Source organism: Zychaea mexicana (assembly GCF_025766255.1).
Source record: "Zychaea mexicana strain RSA 1403 chromosome Unknown BDB00scaffold_170, whole genome shotgun sequence".
NCBI classification, from domain to species: Eukaryota; Fungi; Mucoromycota; class Mucoromycetes; order Mucorales; family Lichtheimiaceae; genus Zychaea; species Zychaea mexicana.
In genome coordinates, this window is record NW_026516833.1 from 1 (window position 1) to 22,957 (window position 22,957).

Sequence of the window (22,957 nt, forward strand, 5' to 3'; positions counted from 1 at the left end):
GATTAGAAGACTCTTGATACGATCAACTGCGCTTCTGAAGGGCGGAATATTCGGTTCATACTAAGCGCATTGAAGCAACGGTATCTACTTTTATAATAAGAAAAAGAGAGCGGCTTGATTCCACGCCAGAATATATAAAAAAGATGATGAGGTGTGTACACTGCCTTTACTTTCTTTTATAGGAGAATTGAGTAAAACAGAAAATGCACCTTGGTATTCACACTACTAGAGCCATCCGTATAGCTCGTTAAAGGAGACTCACAAACTCCCGACGAATCTATGATCATTTGTAAGGAGAATCACCAAGCACCAACAGACGCGGAATGATCCGGCACTGCACCATATAAGATTTAGTGACTTTTCGTGGTGGGGTGGTACAGCTTACCATATTGGTCATGTTTAGTGATACATGATGAGATGCGGAAAGGAAGCGGGAGCAGCGGCTTTCGTTGTTGTTTTCTAGCATTCAGTATTAGATCCATAATGTCTTGTGTCGCCCGACGAGCTTGGTGGGAAGTGTGGATTATCTATTCCGACACAGGGGTCATAAATCTGACAGTACGAGTCGCTTTGTCTTTTTCTTTTTCTCTCGCAATAAGTGCTGGATTTGCTACCTTCGACTCACTCCACTTTATTATTCTTTAATAATAGAAGCACAATAATAACAGTATTAGATTCAGCTTTTGTACAAAGTAGTAAGAGCTATAATAGCCAGTAACCTGAACATTTTCTTTTTTTAAGCATGCGATGTTGTTTATACGTATGGTGTATGTAGTAGCGACTGGAGAAGCGATTAAATACAACGCTTGAGTGAATAATAAAAGGGTTTACAGACGTACATACCTCTATCTTTCTCACATGGTACTACTCATATTTTGCAAAAATGAAATGATGATGACTTAATAGATTTTTGAAAATGGGGTTTCTCGGTCAACTTATACGCACTGCTGCCCGCCACAAGAGTCCAATAGACGAAGACATTGGATGTAGCTTTTCAATTAGTTGTTCCACCACCGTTGCAATAAGCTTTATGTTAATTTTATTCAATAATTGTGTATTTTTTTTTATGGAGCGTGCATGTTCACTTACCCAACGAGTTACTTTATGTACTGTACCTGTTGATTAAAAGTACAGTATTGTCCCCGTTACTGTGTATGTTTCCAATCAGTCAAGTCCTTCTAAACTTGATACCGTCTAATTCCTTATAAATGCTCTTTTATTTTGTACAATCTGTAAAAAGTATGATATATTAAATATGAACGTGAGGTACATACCCTGGCATGTTGACGTTGTTGGAACTAGCTATGAACCTTTGAAAAAGCGGTTCGCTGTTTTCTGTGGGTTTTCGTGGAAATTCGCAATCCACAAACCTATATCTTCTAAGGTGTGGTTCAAGCCAAGCTACTCACTAAACGAGATCAAGCACATGTGTCCTGGACATGCATGATGCTTTTTCCAACTGATTGTGTTGCCGCTGGACAAGGTTGTCATTGGGACTGCAATACAAACAAACGAGATATAATCCATGTTCATGAGCCGATGGCGTAAACTTTCGCTGGCAGCTTTGAATATATATTGTAGGTGAAGTAATATTTTCTGAACCATTTGTATAAATGCAATCGAACAGGTTTGGAATAATTGGAAATTTCAAGGTTCATGTTGATGCATCTGAAAAATATGACAAGATATGATCTGTTTTTTGTATTCCTAAATTTTACACTGAGCCATCAAATTACTTGGTGAAAGTAACAGATATCGGGATCACACGAGCTGAAGGGTTTGCTAATAGTTCTTCTATCTATAATACGGTATCCCGCATTTCTCTGAACAAGTAATAACACAAGCTGTCAAATGCCTGTCGTTTGCACGTTTTGTAATGTGCTGTTATAATGATTTCCATATAGTGACAATGACAACGGTATATATAAGAATGAGTTGCAAATATAACTACTGATTATAAAAAAACAGGCAAAGGCTTAGCATATCATAAAAATTTGCAGTTGCTTATTTTTATGTTTTATGAACGATAAAGAAACGTTGGACAGTAGATAGGAACAGTAAAAATGGGGTTAAAACAAATGATTAATAGAGTACAAGTAGTTTATAAGGTGGTGTATGCGATATCTGAGAACGTATAATAAAAAGGAAGGAGTATACTGTAATTATTACAATGAACGAAATATTCTTTTGAGCTTAGCCTGGAATCGATGCTTCCCCTTTTTATCTTTGCCATCTTTACGGGTGGTGTTAGTTTTGGTAGATGTAGTAGTAGCCGTCTTTGGTTCAGTAGAAGAAGAGGATGCTCGCATGCCCATCATATGGAGGAACTCGTTGAAGCTTACTACACCATCCTCATTCTCATCAACTTCAGCTATGATATCTTTAGCTTCTTGTTCGGAAACATGTTCACCCAATTGTTGGAGTGTTAGCCGTAATTCTTCGTGGGTTATCACGCCATCACCATTGCAATCAAAAGCGTGGAATGCTTCAACCATCTCTTGTTCCTTGGCGGTACGACGTCCGGGTGTTGATAGTGTCGGCCGAAATAGCTTCACAAACTCTTCGTAGGAATAAAAAACATCATCTCCACGATCGTTTTTCTTGTTGTTTCCTTGTACCTACATTCACATCATGAGCATATTTTTTGATCGCGGTAATATATTATGGTTAGTCTTTTCTGTACTCGATCATTCAGCATCAAGACCTGATTGTGGCAAATATACACAACGCTATAAAATCTATCTGTTTGTTTGCTGAAAGCTTCTATATTATACCAAAGTAGTAATACAGTAAATAAACATACAATGGTCATCACAGAGTGTGAATCTACACCTGTTGCTGCAAGCACCTGCTGGAACTCCGCATGAGATATCTTGCCGTCCTTGTCGATATCAAATGAGTTGAACAAATCGCGTAAATCTCGTCGCTTCTGGTCGCTCATAAGCTGCATCCCTAGACTTGAGCGCTTGTCATTTAGTGACGACGACGAAAATATAGTCATTCGATAGAAAGAAGGATGAGAAAGAGGAGTGGAGTGGAGATAAAGAAACTTTTAGTCAGATTTCACGAGCGCAACAAAAATCAATGGTCTCTTTATATTGGAAAATCGAGTTTTTCTCTGTAAGCATCTGTGCAACCATGAGAACAGCATTTTATATATATGATGCCTGCGCCTCATCAAGAGCTTTTTCTTTCACTGGATGATCCGCAAGTCGCGTGCACTACGTTGCCACCTTCCAAGCCCGCCTCCCCAGTATGTGTCACAGTATTGTGGCGTAACGTCATAGAAAGAATTAACGATATATGATATTATGCTAATCCTGGGATGGTATTGGTACTGTAATCCGGAACTTGGCATGAATAACATGTTATGTGGTCTTGTTTAGCTGCTTGTTTGTTTGTTTGAAAAAAAAAGATGCGACACATAAGCAATAGCAAATAGTGAGTTTTAGCGTGGGTAGTTTTAGGTATAATATTCCTTTTGGCTCCCTCTTTCAACCCTTTCTTTCTTCTCTACCAACATTCTTTGAACAAGTGAAAAAGAGCCATGTCGACGCAACACGTTACTTTGAACCGCTCAGGCGATAAAATGCCCTTGATGGGCTTCGGTTGTTGGAAGGTCGAGAACAAAGACGCTGAGCAGCTCATCTACGATGCCATCAAGTGCGGATATGTATGTGTTCTCCTCCGTTTATTCATTCGTCTTGTCGTTGTTGCTTGTTTCTTATCCCCACCGTACATAAGCAAAAAATACAATCTATTCTAACCACAACAATAGCGTCTTTTTGATAATGCTTGCGATTACGGTAACGAAGTTGAAATAGGTCGCGGTATTGCTAGAGCTATAAAGGATGGCCTTGTGAAACGCGAGGAATTGTTCGGTACGTTCTTTTTTGACGCGTGGCTTTGACGACGCTATTATTACACTACAAAGTGGCTAATGACGCGCTCGTCTTCTGTTGTTCTATCGCATCGTATATAGTGGTCACAAAGCTTTGGAATACCTTTCATAGCAAAGACCATGTTCGTCCTGCGTTTGAAAAGCAGCGCAAGGAGCTTGGTTTGGACTACATTGATTTGTATCTGATTCATTGTAAGTTTTGCACTTGCCTTGAGATCAGCATGAAGCGCATCTTATTGTGTTAATCCATACGCAGTCAACTAAGCAGCACTTTTATCTATTACTAGTCCCTGTCCCATTAAAGTATGTTGCTTTTGATCAAGCTTATCCACCAGGATGGTACGGCGTGGGACAAAAAAAAATCCAGTTTGAACGGGCTCCCATGCACGAATGCTGGTCGGAGATGGAAAAGCTGGTGGATGATGGTTTGGCACGCAATATCGGCATTTCCAACTTTAATGTGCAAGCTATTTTGGACTTGTTGACATACTGCAAGCATAAGCCTGCTACCTTGCAAGGTCAGTACGACTTCCGATGCTGAGTTAGATACACGTATGGAGCAAAGCATTAAACCTTGATTTGCTCACTTGTAGTCGAGATCCATCCTTACTTGCCGCAGAAGCGACTGGTCGAGTGGGTACAAGCACAAGAGATACACATCACGGCCTACTCATCATTTGGCCCTGGATCCTATGTCAGCCTTACGGACGATGGTCGTAGTGCAGAGCCACTTCTCCAAAATGATGCTATCTCATCGATTGCTCAAAAGAAAAACAAAACGCCTGCCCAGGTGTTGCTACGCTGGGCCATTGAGAGAGGAATTGCCGTCATTCCCAAGAGCAGCCATGAGGAGCGTATGAAGTCCAACCACGATGTCTTCTCCTGGTCTTTGGACGATGACGATAAGAAGCAAATTGAGACGTTGAACAAAGGGTTGCGTTTCAACAATCCAGACAGCTATGGATTCGATTTGCCTCTTTTCTCGTAGAGACTTGTTGTGTCTTTACCGGAATACATAATCTGCACCCACTCTGTTTCCTTTACTAGCTGCATTGACATAAACAGTTTCAGTGCTAATAATTATCAAACTTTTACGTGCGATATGTCTCTTTCACCACAAAGCATGATGGTTGGCGTTGTTCGTCATTGTAAATCTGATCACCTGCAGGTGGCTGAAGGGCAGGTCACGCTCAAATAGAGTGATCAACTCACGGTGATGCTTATGTCGGATCGATTTCACATACAAATGATTTATGCAACCTGTCATGCACCACGGACGGTGAATGTTTAATGTAAGGGAGCTTCCTCCACAGCATACTGGCACAGAAAAAGCACTGTAGAAACTTCACATATGACAGCTGTAGCGTTGCGTCAATAGAAATACCACAATTGCTAAGCAGCACCCCCTTGCGGCTGGTGGAGGAACCCTCTTCCTTTTCGGGGGAACACAAACACTTAAAAGGCAAAAGAAGAGAGAAGCGGCGCAGGAAAGTCGTCACATTTTTTGTTGAATTTTTCGCTTCTCTCTTTGAATGATTTGACAACCGCAACTTTTTTTTTTTTTTGCCTCAAGATTTTTTTTATACACATATAAGAAATAAATCAATCATGGGCAAAAAAACTTTCAAAGCCAATCCAGACACTGCCACTGTTGCTACATCAGCAACCACAGCAGTATCTGCCGGGATCTTGTTCTCCGCGTTCGATGAGAGCCCCAGTGCCGAATTTTTTGCTCTCGTAACACACAACATTGGTCGCCATCAGTTGCGTATCTTCAACACACGATCTGGCACTGTCAGCAACGACTTTTCTTCCGAAAATAAGGAGTCTTTTACAAGCTTAAGCTGGGGCAATGTCGTGGATACTGGCGATCTTGCAAAGGTAGTATATGATTGCGTGGACTCAACGTCCAGAAACAGTCTGTTGATCGCGAAACTGAAACCTTTCTTCTTGAAATGAACATAGGCTGGCGATTCAAAAGTCAACAAAAGAAGAAAGTCTCACAACACGACAAAGGCGGTTGCTCTTGGCACAAATACGGGCACCATTGTCATATACTCCCTTGCCCATGGTTCGATCGTGAAGCGTTTGACAAGTGCACATACCACACCCGTCACCGATTTCGTGCTTAACAAGGCTGGCACAAAGGGTTATTCGGTGGCTGAAGACAACTACATTGTCGAATGGGATATTGTCCAAGAAAAGGAAACGGCGTAAGTTCATGCAATATATGCCTAGAAAAGGAGGGATGGAGGAGTATCATTAGATCACACGTTATTAAGAAAAGTCCCTTTTTTGGTTGTGGATCTAGAAAATGGAAAGCAAATGAAAAGAGTGTGCGGAGATTGGCCCTTAGCCACGACGAAACCAAGTTGGCAGTTGCTGGTCATACCATCAGTCTGTGGAACTTACACGATCAAAAAGTATTCAAGGTACATTCATATCTCATGTCGCCGTTGTCTGGGTTGGTTGGCTGGTCATGTCTTGGAAATCAACATGATACTTTGGAATCCATAGAAATTCACGGGACACGCCAGTGCCGTCAAGGAACTTCGATTCTCATCCCAGGATGACATCTTAGTATCCATTGGAGACGACGATCGCTACGTGAACGTATGGGATGCACAGTCGACAAACGACAACACCAACAATTTGACTGCATTGACACTCGAAAACAATGTTATCCAAATTGATTTCTCGGAAACCGAGTCATCGGTCCTTGCTGTATCTGAAGATGGCTCTGTTGGGGTGTGGCAAAATGCCTCTTCTCCGGCAATGGCTTCGGGCCCCAAGAACAGACGGAAAATGGCACGCGCTACCACAAAGCAGCCCGATTCAACCATCACAGTTGTATCCAGCACATCAGAGGAGGAAACGATCCCGGTTATCTCAGCAAACTTTGTTACGGATAATGACAGTAAAGCTGTTATGATTGCTCGTGGCTCAAGCATTAAACCATCTTTTGAAGTTGTGGTATGTGATTGTGGGGTGAATAAAAGGCTAGGGCATGCAATGGCTTACCGAGGCTCACTAAATGTATCACTATATAGCAATACGTGAACGAAGAATCAGGCGCAGTGATGGATAACATTGTGTTGACAAGACAGGCCGTTGTGAACAACTTGGTCAGCAATGGATCAATGGCAGCAAATAACTTGGTAAGTGGAGAATGGGCGTGTATACTATCAGTAGAGCGGAATTTACTAAATGTGCTATATCTGCATTAGAAAACGACGCAGAAAGCATACAATGAAGCCGCCGTCAAGGTCATAGGCAACACCGACTTTGCGATGCGAAACCCTACAGCCAAGAGTAGCAGCGATGGACAAGTATCAGCAGAACCTTCCCTCGAGCAACGATTGAACGAGATGGGCGTGAACGAGGAGAAGAGCGAAATAGAGACAAAGAAAAGGACCAACAAGCCATCGACGCCATCAGCCGGATCGTTGCAGCAAGTCCTTTTGCAAGCATTACATTCTGGGGACAAAGCCCTTTTGGAGGCATGCTTAGCACAAGAAAAGCCAGAAATCATCCAAACCACGATCCAGCGATTGCCCACTGCATATGTCATCCCTCTCATGTTACAACTTATTGCCAAATTCCAAACCTCCCCTGGTCGTGGCACTGGTCTGTTGGTGTGGATCAAGGCCGTCTTGCTGACCCATACAACCTATCTGATGACCGTACCTGACTTGGTTGCTCAGTTGTCGACCTTCTATCAGGCACTGGATTCGCGTCTAGCTGTGTTCCCCAAATTGCTTGCTCTGCGTGGTAGATTAGATTTGATCCAGAACCAGATCAACAATCGATCACGGTACAGCCAGAATGAAGACGGCGAGAACGGTGCCGTTGGTTTATATGTTGAAGAAGACTCGGACGAGGAAGCAGAGCAAGAGGAGGCTGCCATGAGCGAGGACGAAGTGGATGAATACGTTAGCGAAGACGAAGAAATGCTGGAGATGGAAGACTACGACGAAGAAGATGAAGACGATGATTAGATGAACAACGCGTAGCTGGTTCTGTTTTTTCTGCCCTTTAATTCACACATTTTATTCTTATTTACATACAAAACATCCGATATCATGTACACATACAACAACACACCACACACATCCATCCATACAGTTTGCAAGAAGAAAAATTACGATACAGTAGCTTATTATATAAAGCCTTGATGGTAATACAATCACAAAACAAAGAAAGCATTTTACTATTATAAAAAAAAGACTCAATTCATTGTCACGAAATAAGAGATCCGCTTGTCGCCATACAACGCGCTCGCGTGTGTTGATTTTCGTTTCCGTGGTGGTCTGCCTTCTAACGCGTGTGTATTCGGAGTACATCACAAAAAAAAACTGGGACAGGATTTTGCTCTGTTTCACCAAAAAAAATCCCAGCAACAATAACGCCCCCCATCTCCTTTACAACGCAATCGATCGTATAATGAATGAAAATATCCCACCACACCAGCAGAAAGAAAACCTCACAGCAGTTCCCAACTCAGCCAGAGCCGCCATTGATCCCTCAAAAACCAAAATAAACGACACCCTATCCCAACCTAAACGCAACGACGATCACAACCACCAACAAGAAGAAGAAGCAGCAGCAGCACAACAGCAACAGCAACCAAAGCAGCAGAAAAAGGAACAAACTGAAGCTGCTAATGCTAAACGGAAACAAGTTAGCAATGGTGTAGCACCAGACGATGATGACGATGTTGATTTGGGAGGATACCAGAAAATGTCCAAGATTGGCGAAGGGACATATGGCGTCGTGTTTAAGGGACGCCAAAAGCTCACCAACAAAATTGTCGCGCTAAAGAAGATACGGCTGGCGTTTTCAGAGGGCATTCCGGTAACGGCTATGCGTGAAATAGCTATTCTGAAAGAAATGAATCACAGCAACGTCATAGGGTTAGAAATTCATGCATTTTGAGAGAGAAGGGCGAGGAAGACGTTTTGGGTCTCTGTAGCTGACGCACGGATTCATCTTGATCCATCGCGATTCCTGCTTCTTAGTCTTACGGATCTCGTTCAGAAGGACACCTCAGTGTATATCGTCTCAGATTATCTGGATATGGTAAAGTACAACGTTTCCTTTCTTCCTCTTTCTGTGTATATGTCCACCTTTATCTGTTGACTGACATTACCATTGTTAACATCCAGGATTTACGACGATACATGAATGAAGTCGGTCGGAAAGGCATGACACCAGATCATATTAAAGTACTATGTCGATCCAACTTTTCCCGCCCTGCCCTCCAACTCTATCTCCCTGCAGAAATGAAATGAGCATCGTCGCTAATGGAATCAACTGTATCACTTATTCTTTCTCACCAGAGTTACATGCATCAGCTATTAATGGGGCTACAATACTGTCACTCTCATCGAATCCTACATCGAGATTTGAAGCCACAAAACCTCTTGATCAACCGAGAAGGGAAACTTATTATTGCTGATTTGGGTCTTTCACGAGTATTTGGCGTTCCAATGAGGACATACACACATCAGGTAATATTTGTGACACACGCACTACCCCATGACAACAACAACGGCAACAGCAAGGCTGGATGTACACATACTGATAAGACGAATCATGCATGCATTGTAGGTTATTACACTATGGTATCGCCCACCAGAAATTCTTCTTGGCTCTCGCTATTATTCCACAGCTGTCGATATGTGGAGTGTGGGATGTATATTCGCAGAAATGATGACCTTACGGCCAATATTTCCAGGTGCAGTTGTATGCCTGAGTATTCTTTTTACTAGCAGTTTACTGATTCTCCTTCTCACATTCTTTGTCAATAGGCGATTCCCAAATAGACGAGCTATTCCGCATATTTCAATTACTGGGTACACCGAGCGAAGACTTATGGGCTGGCGTAACTACATTACCCGATTTCAATATAACTTTTCCATGTACGTATATCAAAAACAAACAAGTTGACTCGTGTGATCTTTTATCTCTACATCATTGACTAATGCTTCATTGCATCAATCTACCTGCTAATATAGGTTGGAAGCGCAAAAACTTACGGGAAGAGTTCGAAAGACACCGTGCTTTTGTGGAATTAAAAGCGTTATTTAATAAATCGGATTTAGCAGAACAATCACTCAACTGCGCGTTTGATCTCCTTCAGGTATTAGAGTCATGCATATCTATATGACAAGTGGACCTTGGTAATAAGAAAAGCATGACAATTAAACATCATCTATTTGTCTGCTTGACTTTCACTCATGTAGCAACTCTTGGAATATGATCCTTACCTTAGATTGTCTGCAAAAAGGGTAAGAAGATCAGAAGAAAGTGGAGCAAAGAAAAGGACGCACTATATTAACGAACAAATGTTGTCTTTGATATATTTTAGGCTGCAGAGCATCCCTATTTTTATACAGACATAACCAAAGTCAAATTCTAAGGAATACCCATTACATACATCGTAATAAATTTGTTTCTATGCTCACAATATCATGGTGCGTCAACTTAAGTATGGCTCTAGTTCATGCAGTTGTTGACAGATCAATGAAGGTCGGTTGTTTCTACACATTTAAGCGCAGTGTCGTTTTTACAAAACTTGCTGTACGATCGACCCTGTTGAACGTACGCACGCTACATTAGCGTGCGTGCATGATAGATGGATAGATCAATCGATTAAACTAATGGTTCTAACATAAAGTGAATTATTACTACAGTAATTACCTTTTCCGTAATGTAACAGCCGGCGCTTCATCACAATTTATGAAGAGATGCATCTCAACCCTTTGCTACTGCTAGATTCATGATCATAAAAAAGGTATTTTTAACCATCTCCACCCGTTTATGATGGGTTCATGCCCTAGTCTTGCGTTGTATGTACGCGTGACAACGTCGTCTGTTTATCGATCCGTCAGATTATCACAATATATATTCTGGCATGAACTTTTATTAACCAGCTGCTCCACCTGATGGTTGCTAACCCAAACGATGTTTTTAAAAATAATTATGATATCATTTAGTATACTACTGCTATATCATCATTTAAACGAGGAAAAGAACTCCCGGAATACGATATGACCATATCTACTTATATACTTCGTATATCAGGCCCGGCCAATTGCGAAAAGGCTCATATAATAATTAATAAGATCTCTTTACGAATTTTTGACTGTCCCTATTATTTACCGATTTGGTTTTCTAAGCTAAACTTTACTTTGTACGGGGTAGAGGAAGAGTTTAGTAAACGTAAAAAACTGCGCAGATAAGAGTACAGTAGGTATTGTGGTCAGTGAACATATACTAGACGTGGCCTTACGTACAGTATTAATTAACATATGCGCTGATGCTAACATATTATGCACTCAATATAGTGACTCGACATACAGTATGATAAGTAATGCATGCTGTCGGATGGATATGCACCGCTCTTGTGTGATTGCTTTCAGGCACATAGAACTTGGGCACATATAATAAGTTACACTGTTGTAGCTAGCACCCATGTAGATAAAGCCTCAATAATATACAGTCGATAAGAAGGTGTTGTTAATCGACGTGGAACGTCTTGCTGAACATAAATTTTCCAGTTGCTCATAATACCTACTACGTACTAGCCGATGGTACCATAATTTTTTTCAAGACTTTGTATTGAAGAAGATTAGGCGGTATCGAATTTTTTTTACCCATAAGTAATGTACACATTAGCAAAGAGTTGCTGCCATAAAATGACGACCATTAGAAACTATGTATTGATCTATGCGTAAGGAAAATTGGTGCCTGTTACAATATATTATAGTTCGAAGAAACATATGTATCATGTTTACACAATAATTTTTTAAGCAACACGATCGCTGGTCACTACCATATGGCATTGCTGTTAAGAGAGCTAAATTAGTCAGTACAGTTGTACCCCGGTTTTTGCAACCGAGGGTTTTTCGATTTTTTTTTTGCAAAAAGTGAGGATTTGCAAGTAACGGGGTAAACAATTCTGCTTCAAGTAGACACTGGATAAGTCATCCTATTAACACTAGCCCATTGTTTATCTGTCAGAGATGATGTACGGTACGTTCTTTTGGAATATTCATACAGCTCTAAATGTTACTACTTGCATATATAAGACCGTTCTTTTATTAAGCTGTCTAGTGGTTTGATAATTATTAGCTCTTTTAAGCATGACAAAATCGTTCCACAAGCTCACATCCAAGCAATAGCATCGAACCTACGACGAGCACTTGAGCGGGCGGTGGACCAAAGCGCCGATTCGCCTATTCCAGGGCCAACGTCGAAGGAAAAACAGGTTGCAATTGCAGGAGTTTTGAGCTTTTTGAATAATATCGATAACTACGACTTAAAAGAAGTCTTTGCGTAGGATTCAAGAGAGTCTCAGGCAGCAATCATTCTCCCGACAATCATTCCTTGATAACTTGTTCGATATGTAGTTGAAAGCTCATTTGAGCAAACATTTTATTTTTATATCTACTGTATATGTAGTGTGTTCACTTTTTCTTATATCTTCATCATTTCTTTTGTGGATTCAACCCAATCAGTGCTATATATGTGTCCCCATTCTACTGGCTCAACTACCAAATAATAATTTTTATTTCGACAATAAATACATTTTCATATTTACATATTTATCTTGCAGTAACTGTATCATTTTATTCCTCATAATCCGCAACAGATGCTTCTTTCAGTTGATATTGCAAAAATTGAAGCTGTTTTTACCCCGATAACGTGCAAATCGTATAAACTCATTTGCAAGTTGCAAATTTGCGAAACTACTAAGTTTTTTTTTGGATTTTTCAAAAAAAGTTGCAGATATACGAGAAATTGCAAACCCAGGGGTTGCAAAAACCGGGGTACAACTGTATGCCAGTTTGGCGCTGCAGAGGACTTGCATCATCGCGTTAAAGGGAGAGAGCAAAAACATTTTCTAATATAAAGAACTTTCTTCGGTTTTTGACATGTTATTTTTTTATAAACAAATATTAGTATGAATAGCGCCCTTTCTCCAGAAGGATACAAAGCGTTACTTCTCCATTTGTTCAAAGAGATTTTAACAGTCGATGGACAAGGCAAATCTATAACCACATCATCGTCAGCAGTCAGCAGCAAAGAAAGCTTTGTATGTACATAGCGACACGGGCAAGCATCGTTATAAAATAAATGTACATATTATTATTTAAGCTTATCAACAACCCCATACTTTTGATGATAAATAGAGCATATATGATGTATTTTCGGGACCATTCATTCAGTGCCATTCTTGGGCCACCCAGTTCAAATTTGGCAATACTGTAAGTTATTGTTGTCATGGAATACATCCGGAACTAAGTAAGTGTTTGACGAGCGAGAAAGTGAAGTAATTGGTGTTAACTTGTACTGCTACGGGTTTTTACTTGATATTTTAAAGCAACGTTTAACAACATATGTAGTTGGATGAATCTACGCTCTATGCAAAGCAAGTATAATGGAGCAATGCGTATCGGTCCGAAGAATACAATTGTAATCTCTGATAAACAAATGCTGAGACAGGTGCTAGGTACTCATGAGGTTCCGAAGGGACCGGCATATGCGCGAATGCAATAAAGGCGTACAGAATTTGACATACAATCAATGTGCGTCACTGCACTGTAGTATTACATTCTTCTTCTGCATGTGGTGCATGTGCGCTGCTGCTATTATGTATATACAAAACTATGTGTACTTCCCCGCGGTGCTATGTGAATATTGATTATCATAGGTTACGTGTGCATGTAAAACCAGAAAAACCAGTACTAAGTTATAGAGTACAAATAGTTAATCTATTTATCAATGAAAGCTCATCAATAAACTTAGACTTTCCTATTATTTTTACACTGAATAGAGACCGATATCTTCCCAGTATTCTCAATACGATATATAAAATTTTTGTAGCATTATATGCTACCCGCTACAAAAGTAAAGATGTGCCAAATTGATAGGGTATCGAGCAATTTTAAAAGACAGCGGTAATGAAAACGAATTTTGACAAGTTGAGATACAGTATGGAGACTGCTCGAATGTTATGCATTTGATATAATTGGCGAAAATTCCTTTGATCAAGGTTCTCAGATGGCTGAAAATCATAATCATGCTGTACCAGATAAAATTGCCCGTTTACTAGAAACAAGTTCTTATGTATGCAACTTGTAGTATGTCACAGTAAGAACTATTGGTTACCTTATCATTTTAGGTTTCTGCTTATTTTAATATATGGAAAACTGAAAACCTTCTTTCTATTCACCAACGTTAACAAAACCAATAGAGATTCGAGGAAGGAAAGTAGTGGAAGCAGTAGTAGAAGCGTTTCTTCTGGCGCAGAACTACCATACTGTACATGAACATCATGCTTTCGCATATACATATATATTTTATTATAAACGTACTGGTTACCAGATCGCACATAGAATGATTTTCTTAGAACCCATACAAGGTGAGAAACTCGGCGAATAGACATCCTTCAAATGTTAATTGACAAGCAACAGTAAGAGACTTATGATGAAGAGATGGCAGCAGAAGCTAATGGACAAAAAACAGCATTTTCCCTGCTTGCCTGTGCAGAAACTACATACCAGTAGCTCTACCGGATTCACTTGATAGATATTATAAACCATGCTCAACAATTACAGGAGCTACAAAAGAAATTGTAATGTTGAAGCAGCCACACAACAAACAGCGATGACCAGGAGAAAATCGACGGGGGCAATACTCAACGTCACAAGTGAGTTACTAGGTTCCAGGAATTTTTAAATCAAATGGCCAACAACTACTAATACAACTTTTTCACTTTTTTTCCGAGCGGAATAAGTTGCTGACGTATCGATATATACATGTATACTAGAGTGTTCAAGCAACATATTAAAAGTATGAACTAATCATTTTCTGAATAGTAAAAGGGCCCAAAAATCTCTTACTACGATACATAGTATGAGAGCAGGCAATAATCCTTGACGACAGCACAACGGTACTTGACATCCAGCTATTGCTTTTAAAATGCTGCTGAGACTATATTCTTCCGAGCTGCCAGCTTATATAATCTCATCTATTGCAGTAATGCAAACCAATATCACACGGGTGGTAAAGGTGTAATGGCAAATAGGTGAGAACAACACTGAACACGATGAGTTATGTACTATGATTTAGGTAGCGCGATAAAAACACTCGTCAAAATGTGAGCATGTCCATTTAAAGTACCAACAGAGAGTGCTTGCCCGTTTAAAATAAATATCAACTTGTTGATAAAATGAAAAGCCGTAAAAGACAAGGCTGTGATCATATACGACCGATTTTGGACAGATCTTACATATAGAATATGGTGTGACACACGGTTAAAGATAAAAGTAGTGGGGGGGGGCTGTGAAACCACACGATTGGTGACTCACACTCCGCCGGCCTCGGGCCCACTAAAATTTCCTTGCACCTGAGAACGGCGGCCCCTTCCTCTTTGAATTTCCATTCAAATTAGTATATGTAAGCGTAACGACATAGATTATACGATGAATGCAAGGGAGAAAGAGAACGGACGAAACGATGGATAAAACGGATGGATGAGCATTTGGATGGATGGATGGATGTAGGGTATGGATTGTACGATACTGATAAGCTTTAATACCATTACAGCAAATGGCTGACACTGCACCGGCCGATAGTAAGTCTTGCCATTTTCTCAAATTTGCCCGACCTGTCAAAATTTTTGAATTCTCTGCTCAACATTTGGTTTTGTGATTCTTTTAGGACGTGGTGGTTTTGGACGTGGACGTGGTCGCGGTGGTCGCGGCCGCGGCCGTGGACGTCGCGGTGACGAGAAGACCGAATGGTAAGAATGATTGTGGGAATTTGAATCGAAGTCGAAACTTCGACAACATTTTTCTCTTTTACTGAAAGAGCTATTTGCATTGAAAAGGGTGCCCGTCACCAAGCTTGGTCGTCTTGTCAAGGCTGGCAAGATCAAGAACTTGGAAGAAATTTACACTTTCTCGCTTCCCGTCAAGGAGTACCAGATCGTCGATTACTTCTTGCCTTCGTTGAAGGATGAGGTCATGAAGATCATGCCCGTCCAGAAGCAGACTCGCGCTGGTCAGCGTACCCGTTTCAAGGCGTTCGTTGTCATTGGTGATTCTGATGGTCACGTTGGTTTGGGTGTCAAGTGCTCCAAGGAAGTTGCCACTGCCATCCGCGGTGCCATCATCCTTGCCAAGCTCTCGGTCATTCCCGTTCGCCGTGGTTACTGGGGTACTGCTCTTGGTGAGCCCCACACTGTCCCTTGCAAGGTTACTGGCAAGTGTGGTTCCGCTATGTGCAGGTAAGAAACCATTTTGGAGAAGGAGTTGAAGAGAGAAGGAGTTGAAGAGAGAAGGATCAAAGAGTCAGTGCTGAAATCGGATGCGCTTTTTACTTTGTATACTAATGGACGACGTGTTGTCATTTTTACCATATCTTAGATTGATTCCTGCCCCCAAGGGTACTGGCTTGGTCGCTGCCCCCACTCCCAAGAAGGTCTTGCAGCTCGCTGGTATTACTGACTGCTACACCACTTCGCGTGGTTCCACCCGTACTTTGGGTAACTTCGTCAAGGCTACCTTCGCTGCCATTGGTAACACTTACGGTTTCTTGACTCCTGGTAAGTTTATTAAAAAAATTCGAGTTATCTATATTATGTTTTCGACGTGGTACTAATCATGCGTCTTTTGCGCGTTTATAGATCTGTGGACCGAAACTGAATTCACCAAGGCTCCCTTCCAGGAGCACACTGACTTCCTTGCTCTTAAGCAGCGCAAGTAAGCGGTGTGGTTTCATTGATCGCTTGAAACTGCAATAAAGCTTTCCAAGTCATTTATTTGGTGTAAAACAGATGGTTTTTTTTATTTGTGGTTGCTGTAAAGATGGACATGAAATCAGTTGATGGGATGTTGGCTCGGATATGTTTAGTGATCTAGTGTGAATTTATCGAGGAGAAAGCATTGGTTTTGTACGGTGGCATGTTGTGCGACGATCGACGAAAATTTTTGAGATATGACACGTCAACTATGTAATGATACGAACATCTGAACTATGCTGTGATATCTGCGAAGCACGATCGTCTAATTCATGCGTCCATTGTATGTAATTTTACCAAAGTGCCTTGTGAAATCGCCGATAAAGTATCTGCTGTGAAGTTGATCAAATCAACTGTCATATTGTCGCTTATTTGGTATAACATCTGTAACTCAATGACTAAGAGTGTCGAATTGTATACGAAGTCAAAGTGTAACGCAAATTACATAATAAAACCGACTGCTACAACATCCCATAACCTCGGATGGGCTTGGAGTAATCGTTGTATGGTTTTGTAACCGCTGCAAACATAGGCCAACCTCTTCTCGCTTGCAGCAAAATATGTGTTTAATCATTCTGTCCTAACACCTGTTGTCCTGCTCTGTGCTACTTTTTTGAGCAAGTATGCCCACATAAAAATCAGACAACGTCGGAGATCTCCTCGCATCATACTACTGACTGCTGATATGTCAAGCAAATCCGAGTACTCGTCTCAAATAAACATCTGTGGTAGAATGGACTAGTGTATTGCTGTGCTTTACAGGTGTTCTACTTTTTGGTAACTATCGTATCCGTAAAAGCAATCAGAATTGGCATGATGGTAGAATTGTAATCTGCAGAAGAGAGCAAAAGGTGAAGCAAATCTCACTAGCCATATATCAACAAGGTCCTTGTCATATGTTGCGAAAAGCACAATATGATAATAAAGATATGTAAATGCTTATCGAGTAATATCCTCCTTTGTAATCTACACTATCGCAACCCTCGCTCACTCATATGTATCTTTTTTATTCCATCAATCAACTGATGCTATAATTGTCTTGTTTAATCCAATCAGCACGGCAGAATTGCTGATTGTCATGAAGACCAACCAGTTTCAACACATAACTGAGCATAAAAAAAGAGAGTAAAACAAATAGAGCATTTGTTATTGACAGCAGTATTCAAAGTACAGCAAAACATAGAGTCAAAACACTGTCCATGATGTCATCCGTGTTTATCGAACAATATCGAATGAGCCTTGGTAATTTGACACAGACAGTTCCTGCTCGTCCGAAAAAAAAAATTGTAAGAACAACATCTGTCTTAGACAAGGGATATAAACAAAGAAAAAAAAAGAAGAAGCGTCTCATACCAGCATAAGTGAGATAGGCATGTGTGCTTCATCCATTATTAGTTTTGAAAGGAACGCAAGAAGACTGCACAAAGAGCGTGTAGGTGATGATACATCGTATTTTCTCGCTTTCACATCTTATGCCGCATGAAGCTTGTATATAAAAGAGAAGTAGTCCTCGTAAACAAACATATATGTTACTTGGTCAGTGACAGGAGGAAGAAGATCAACTTCCCACTCCCAGTGGTACAGCATGTAAATGCCGTCGGCAACTATAATATTTCTCCGCGCAGGGCAGGGTTCATCCAATCTTCTTCCCATGACAACAATCTACGGCTCCCACTCCTAGTGGTACAGCATGTAATACGCTGTAAGCAACCAGAATATTTCTCCGCGCAGGGCAGGGTTCATGTGCAGATTGCCATCATGTTTTCATGCCACTTTATAAATAGAATAAAATAGATACTTAGCTTCTTTGCCCAAAATTATCAGGTCCGCCATTGAAAAAAGAAACTATTCAGTTTATTGGTGTACACGATTATGTTTTTTGAATGAAGTATTGATTGATTTATGTGGTTTTGAGAAAAATAGGGTCAACAATGTATTTAAAACTCATAGGCCAATAAAATCTTTTTGCTTGATCCCATGACCATCATTCAACCAGCACGAACGAGTTCAACAACTATGTTTTACTAGTCCTGGTAGGTCGATAAATGCATAAGGAGGCTGATAAAAAAGATTGCGCCGACATAAACTTTTGATTTACTTTATATGAGTTGTATAAAGATATACAGAGTTGGTGTCTTTTTATATACAACAGCAACATAAAAGTATTATCAACACGACGAGATAATATCAGGAACACTAGATGATGCTAATGCTATACAAATTATTGAGGTCCTCCTTCCTACACAATTCATCCACAAAGATGAAAAGCTGTTTGACAGCCAGATACACCTTTTATGCAGTCTGGATGAAGGATAATGGTACAGATAATAAATAAAAAAAAGGAGGGACTACTATATGAACGAGGGTGCTTTATCATATGTGCGCCAGTTAAAACGTCTTTTGTTGCCTTGGGCATCTACAGATATCCGTCTTTGTATCATTATTTATGCTACAGTTGGTATATAACATCCAAGATCGGATATTACCTCTATTCTAGAGCGCCAAATAAATATTAAGTATGCGTTGCACTGTTTTGATGATATTAGTGCATGTGGGGTATTTGACGTCTTTCAAAAAACTGGTGGAGAAAACACTAGTCCTGCTTAGTTGTGGTCTTTTCGAAAACTGGTACTTTTTGACCTGCTTCATCATTGCAGTAAATCGACACAAGTGCATTTTCAACTGATCTATTTGGTTCGCAGATTTTGGATTAATGAGAAAAATAAAGAGTGCTACCAATTTTTTTTAATACAGTATGTATCATCTGCCCTGTTTGGATCATCTTTTTTGTATTTAAAAGTTTGTTTTAGATTCGTGATAAAACGCCAACATCCAGTCCAAAAAGTTCATATTTTTTATATCAGAAGCTTCTATTGATAAAGTATTTGCAAGTGCACGTAATCATTACCTTTGTAGATTGTTAACTTAATGTCGTAGTATATTTAATAGTCACTCATCCATCCTCTTCAATCTCTCTTGGTCTTTTTTTTCCACGCGATCCCACAACAAACCATCACTTCATCATACAGAAACCTACAACAACCTTCACCTCGACTGACTATTCTAAAGATCCCATCATTCAAAAAATCCATGTATTAAACTTGAGTGCTTTATTGTTAGTAATAACAAATGTATTTTTATATTAGCCATATACAACATTCCTTGAAAGTTCACACCTTCTTCGATATGGATCGTAGTTGTAGTGTCTTATCTAGCCTAAATGTCTTTACCCATTCATTACGCGTATAAAAATATTATTGTATCGATTACTCATACACTCTTTAATACCGCGTGCCCCGCCAACTCTTACCAACAAAAGTAAGCTGACTGATAGTCGTAACTTTACCATACCGGCTGTCATTGCCCTGGGCGGTTCATTGATGCATGTGGCTGCATTGTATATGTGTACACGTGTATAGCATGATGTGCCACATAAATTATTCGTGGAGGTTACGCGACAGAGATAATGCGAGGAAGATAACTTATATAATAGAAAGGTCAATTTTCGCCTGTAAGCGCGAGGAGAAGTAACGCAAGCTTAAATGCCAACGACAAGGTGGAATCCGTTTACAAAAAACGAATGGTCAAGAGGAAAGTGGTACTTTCTGAAACCGGAGAATAGCGGGAAAAAAGGCATCCTACTTGCAATACCAGCGCGTTATAAAATATCGTATAAGCCCTTTTTAAACCAAGCTTTGACAACGCGAATCCGCAGCAGTCGGTCAGGTCAAGCTTGACTTGAAATCAAGCGTGTCGCAGTTGCTGCCGTTGAAGGCCATTCGTTTCAAACGGATCTTGCATCACAGAAAAACACGGACGCAACCTCGTTTCTTTCTTTTAAGAACAATAGCAGGGTCCGTGCGTAGAGAGCACGGTGTCAAAGAGTTGCCACCGCTTTATATGCACTTGAAAAAGATCCTAAATCTCATTTAGTACATTCACAAACAAAGTACAAAAGTACTTCACAAGGTCGATCAGTACGCGAGAGATCTTTCTTTGTGAATTGGGATGGCATCACCCAACGAAAGATTAACTTTCCGTTATAATAATAATCAAACATAGAAAGCTTCTCTTGTTGATTGTTATCTTTTTTGTCATTTTCTTATTTGTATTTTAAAGAGAAACCCTCTTTTCTAGGAAGTTCCAATAGAAAAAGAGGGGAAAAACTCCTGCTGTCTCTTTTTTCCAGGAAGACAACAAAACCTGATCGAAGACGCAGGTAGTGAATGGTCGCTACGCAATGAGAGACCTTCGCCAATCACTAGTGGCGCCCGTGCCGTGTGTGCCCACAACGTCAACTAAGCACAAAGATACTTCAAGGTTGTTGTACTACGTTGATGCAGCCCTAGGGCATGCTTCCAACAACCTTGCTACCATTGAAGCATCTTTCGGGTAGAATATATCCACCTCAACCTGGCTAATAGCTTTCCAAGTCAAGGATTCACACAACACTTTGCGGATCATAAAGTTTGTGTAAAAGGAACTGAAGAAGAAAAAAATGGGAGGGGGTGGGGGGTTTTTGGTATTCTTATCCAGACAATTTTCTGCCGTCACGCTCGGGTCTTCAATGAAATCCATCATTTTGATAGGCTCTCATTTGTGAGGCTCTGGTTGGCTCATTTTATGGACCGCTTATATCATATGACACAACTTGGCACAAAAGCAAAGGGAAGAGGAAGGAGATGTGTAAGTGATAGTCGTCGTCAAAAAGTCAAATATGTTGGCAGCAGTGATCGGCATGTATCACCCTATGATACGCTATATATATGTTTCACCATGCCGATGTGCCCTCCGATACTGTCGCCGCTTGTTTTGGGAAGAAGTGTCAGTGCACGCGCCCAACCTCGCTTTAAATACAGGTACAAGAAGTCAATGAGTACACGAACTGCAAGAGAAAAAAAGTGCGATTGAACAACGCAATCAGAATTGACAAGGAAGAAATACAGAATGCCAACGATGATTAAGAACGACGGATGAGTGCTCGTGTGCGATCTGGGAAGCAGTAACTACTAAATTGCCAAGGACTCGCATCATTTGCCCTGGCGGACCAGATATCTACAAGTGATAGTCGTTTCTGTTCGACCTACGAATATTCTGTTGAAGGTTCACTCGACCCAATCCATATCACTTTATTATAGGTATACGGTGGCGGAGGTGTGGCAAGTGCCTTTTGCGGAGACGACCGGAGCCAGCAAATCGGACGGACACTTTGTTATTGCGATTGGGTAATAACGCTGTCAAACTAGATGACAAGGGCTGGTGATGTGTCATTCTATTAGGACCTTTCAATCCTACGAGGTTTGGTTCTCCTGCTGGACTTTCCACTGCGTTCTCTTTAAAACTGCCTCCTTTCTATACTTCTTGGGGCTTGGATGAACAATACTCCTCGTTGATAGTTTCTGAAATATTGCAATTAGATAATGGTCAAGAGTTCTACATTTACTATACGAAACATATTACCTAAGTTATTGAATGAACTCTTCTTTATTCAAATATTGTACACAAAGTTGTCTGTTCTCTCAAACTGTAAAACAGAACTGAATGCTTAATAAAGGGCAGCAGCCGATGGTCGCGACTATAATTTCTGCTCTCTGATTATTCCCCAGATTGCGATCGCCTAATATGGTGCTCCCGGCGTTTGAGCTATATAAGTCCTGGGGTACTCTCGTTAGAAAGGAAGAGGCGTTTCCACTTCCTTTACAGACTTTTAATCAAGGTTTTTCTTCATGTTATTCACAACGCAAAACATACAGTTGATTAGGTTCACCGACTGCAAGTAGTACAATTAACAAGCGGTCAGTGTGTGGAGATAGATATATCAGCAGATATATAACCAGGCTTCCTTGCTTTACGCCATTGCAGAATGTAGTCCCTGACCATTCGCGCCGAAACTCAAAAACAGTATGGTAAACTCGGCGGAGCCCTGAAAAGCGCTAGTCGCCTATTTAGTGTTTTCTTCAAAAAAGGAGCAACCTTCCTGAACGAAGCGGTCGAAAAATTTGATGATTTCCCTTTTCCCTTTTGTGTATAAGGCTGATTGATACATAATGAATACTATTACAGTAATAATACTGGGCAACATAGCGCAAATAGTTGTTATCACTACCAATTTTTATTTCGCTGTTGCTTCGTTCGTTGGGCATGTGTAATATCATATTTTCGCTGGTTCGTATTCGTATGGTATTTATTTGGGTTGATGCCAAAGATCATGTCCCTGCCAATGAATGGAATTTAAGACTCTTGAA

The 22,957-nt window shown here is 40.5% G+C and overlaps 5 protein-coding genes across 5 annotated transcripts; 4 read left to right on the forward strand and 1 right to left on the reverse strand.

Annotated features, from left to right (window-relative positions):
- Nucleotides 1-1,996: 1,996 nt before the first annotated feature.
- On the reverse strand, nt 1,997-3,093 carry BDB00DRAFT_182984 (uncharacterized protein). Its single transcript, XM_053116378.1, has 2 exons — nt 2,804-3,093; nt 1,997-2,618 (listed from the first exon to the last, which is right to left on the reverse strand). The coding sequence occupies exons 1-2, from the start codon at nt 2,999-3,001 to the stop codon at nt 2,166-2,168; spliced, it is 651 nt and encodes a 216-aa protein (XP_052972995.1). The 5' UTR covers nt 3,002-3,093; the 3' UTR covers nt 1,997-2,165.
- A 454-nt stretch (nt 3,094-3,547) lies between these two features.
- Nucleotides 3,548-4,889, forward strand: BDB00DRAFT_775751 (xylose reductase; the record flags this gene model as incomplete). Its single annotated transcript, XM_053120235.1, has 5 exons — nt 3,548-3,673; nt 3,779-3,881; nt 3,983-4,093; nt 4,189-4,419; nt 4,495-4,889. 5 exons carry the CDS (start codon nt 3,548-3,550, stop codon nt 4,887-4,889), a joined length of 966 nt encoding a protein of 321 aa, XP_052972996.1.
- A 574-nt stretch (nt 4,890-5,463) lies between these two features.
- Nucleotides 5,464-8,275, forward strand: BDB00DRAFT_858641 (WD40-repeat-containing domain protein). Its single transcript, XM_053125879.1, has 6 exons — nt 5,464-5,782; nt 5,867-6,114; nt 6,213-6,333; nt 6,419-6,874; nt 6,952-7,059; nt 7,129-8,275. Exons 1-6 carry the CDS (start codon nt 5,510-5,512, stop codon nt 7,897-7,899), a joined length of 1,977 nt encoding a protein of 658 aa, XP_052972997.1. The 5' UTR covers nt 5,464-5,509; the 3' UTR covers nt 7,900-8,275.
- A 366-nt stretch (nt 8,276-8,641) lies between these two features.
- Nucleotides 8,642-10,727, forward strand: BDB00DRAFT_885395 (phospho-Cdk2 in complex with cyclin B; the record flags this gene model as incomplete). Its single annotated transcript, XM_053128408.1, has 10 exons — nt 8,642-8,814; nt 8,920-8,980; nt 9,067-9,126; nt 9,241-9,411; nt 9,512-9,638; nt 9,712-9,822; nt 9,919-9,968; nt 10,147-10,191; nt 10,272-10,310; nt 10,698-10,727. The coding sequence occupies 10 exons, from the start codon at nt 8,642-8,644 to the stop codon at nt 10,725-10,727; spliced, it is 867 nt and encodes a 288-aa protein (XP_052972998.1).
- A 4,710-nt stretch (nt 10,728-15,437) lies between these two features.
- BDB00DRAFT_183143 (40S ribosomal protein S2) lies at nt 15,438-16,801 on the forward strand. The gene is made up of 5 exons (XM_053116379.1): nt 15,438-15,545; nt 15,632-15,713; nt 15,801-16,199; nt 16,339-16,517; nt 16,599-16,801. The coding sequence occupies exons 1-5, from the start codon at nt 15,521-15,523 to the stop codon at nt 16,676-16,678; spliced, it is 765 nt and encodes a 254-aa protein (XP_052972999.1). The 5' UTR covers nt 15,438-15,520; the 3' UTR covers nt 16,679-16,801.
- The last annotated feature ends 6,156 nt before the right edge of the window (nt 16,802-22,957 follow it).

Bases quoted from the DNA above. Each gene is read 5' to 3' on its own strand.
- BDB00DRAFT_182984 (XM_053116378.1), bottom strand. From the start codon at position 3,001: ATGACTATATTTTCGTCGTCGTCACTAAATGACAAGCGCTCAAGTCTA. The intron at 2,619-2,803 runs GTATGTTTATTT...ATGTGAATGTAG, and splicing joins CACACTCTGTGATGACCATT to GTACAAGGAAACAACAAGAA.
- BDB00DRAFT_858641 (XM_053125879.1), top strand. From the start codon at position 5,510: ATGGGCAAAAAAACTTTCAAAGCCAATCCAGACACTGCCACTGTTGCT. The intron at 6,334-6,418 runs GTACATTCATAT...TGGAATCCATAG, and splicing joins ACGATCAAAAAGTATTCAAG to AAATTCACGGGACACGCCAG. The intron at 7,060-7,128 runs GTAAGTGGAGAA...TATCTGCATTAG, and splicing joins CAATGGCAGCAAATAACTTG to AAAACGACGCAGAAAGCATA.
- BDB00DRAFT_183143 (XM_053116379.1), top strand. From the start codon at position 15,521: ATGGCTGACACTGCACCGGCCGATA. The intron at 16,200-16,338 runs GTAAGAAACCAT...ACCATATCTTAG, and splicing joins TGTGGTTCCGCTATGTGCAG to ATTGATTCCTGCCCCCAAGG. The intron at 16,518-16,598 runs GTAAGTTTATTA...GCGCGTTTATAG, and splicing joins TTACGGTTTCTTGACTCCTG to ATCTGTGGACCGAAACTGAA.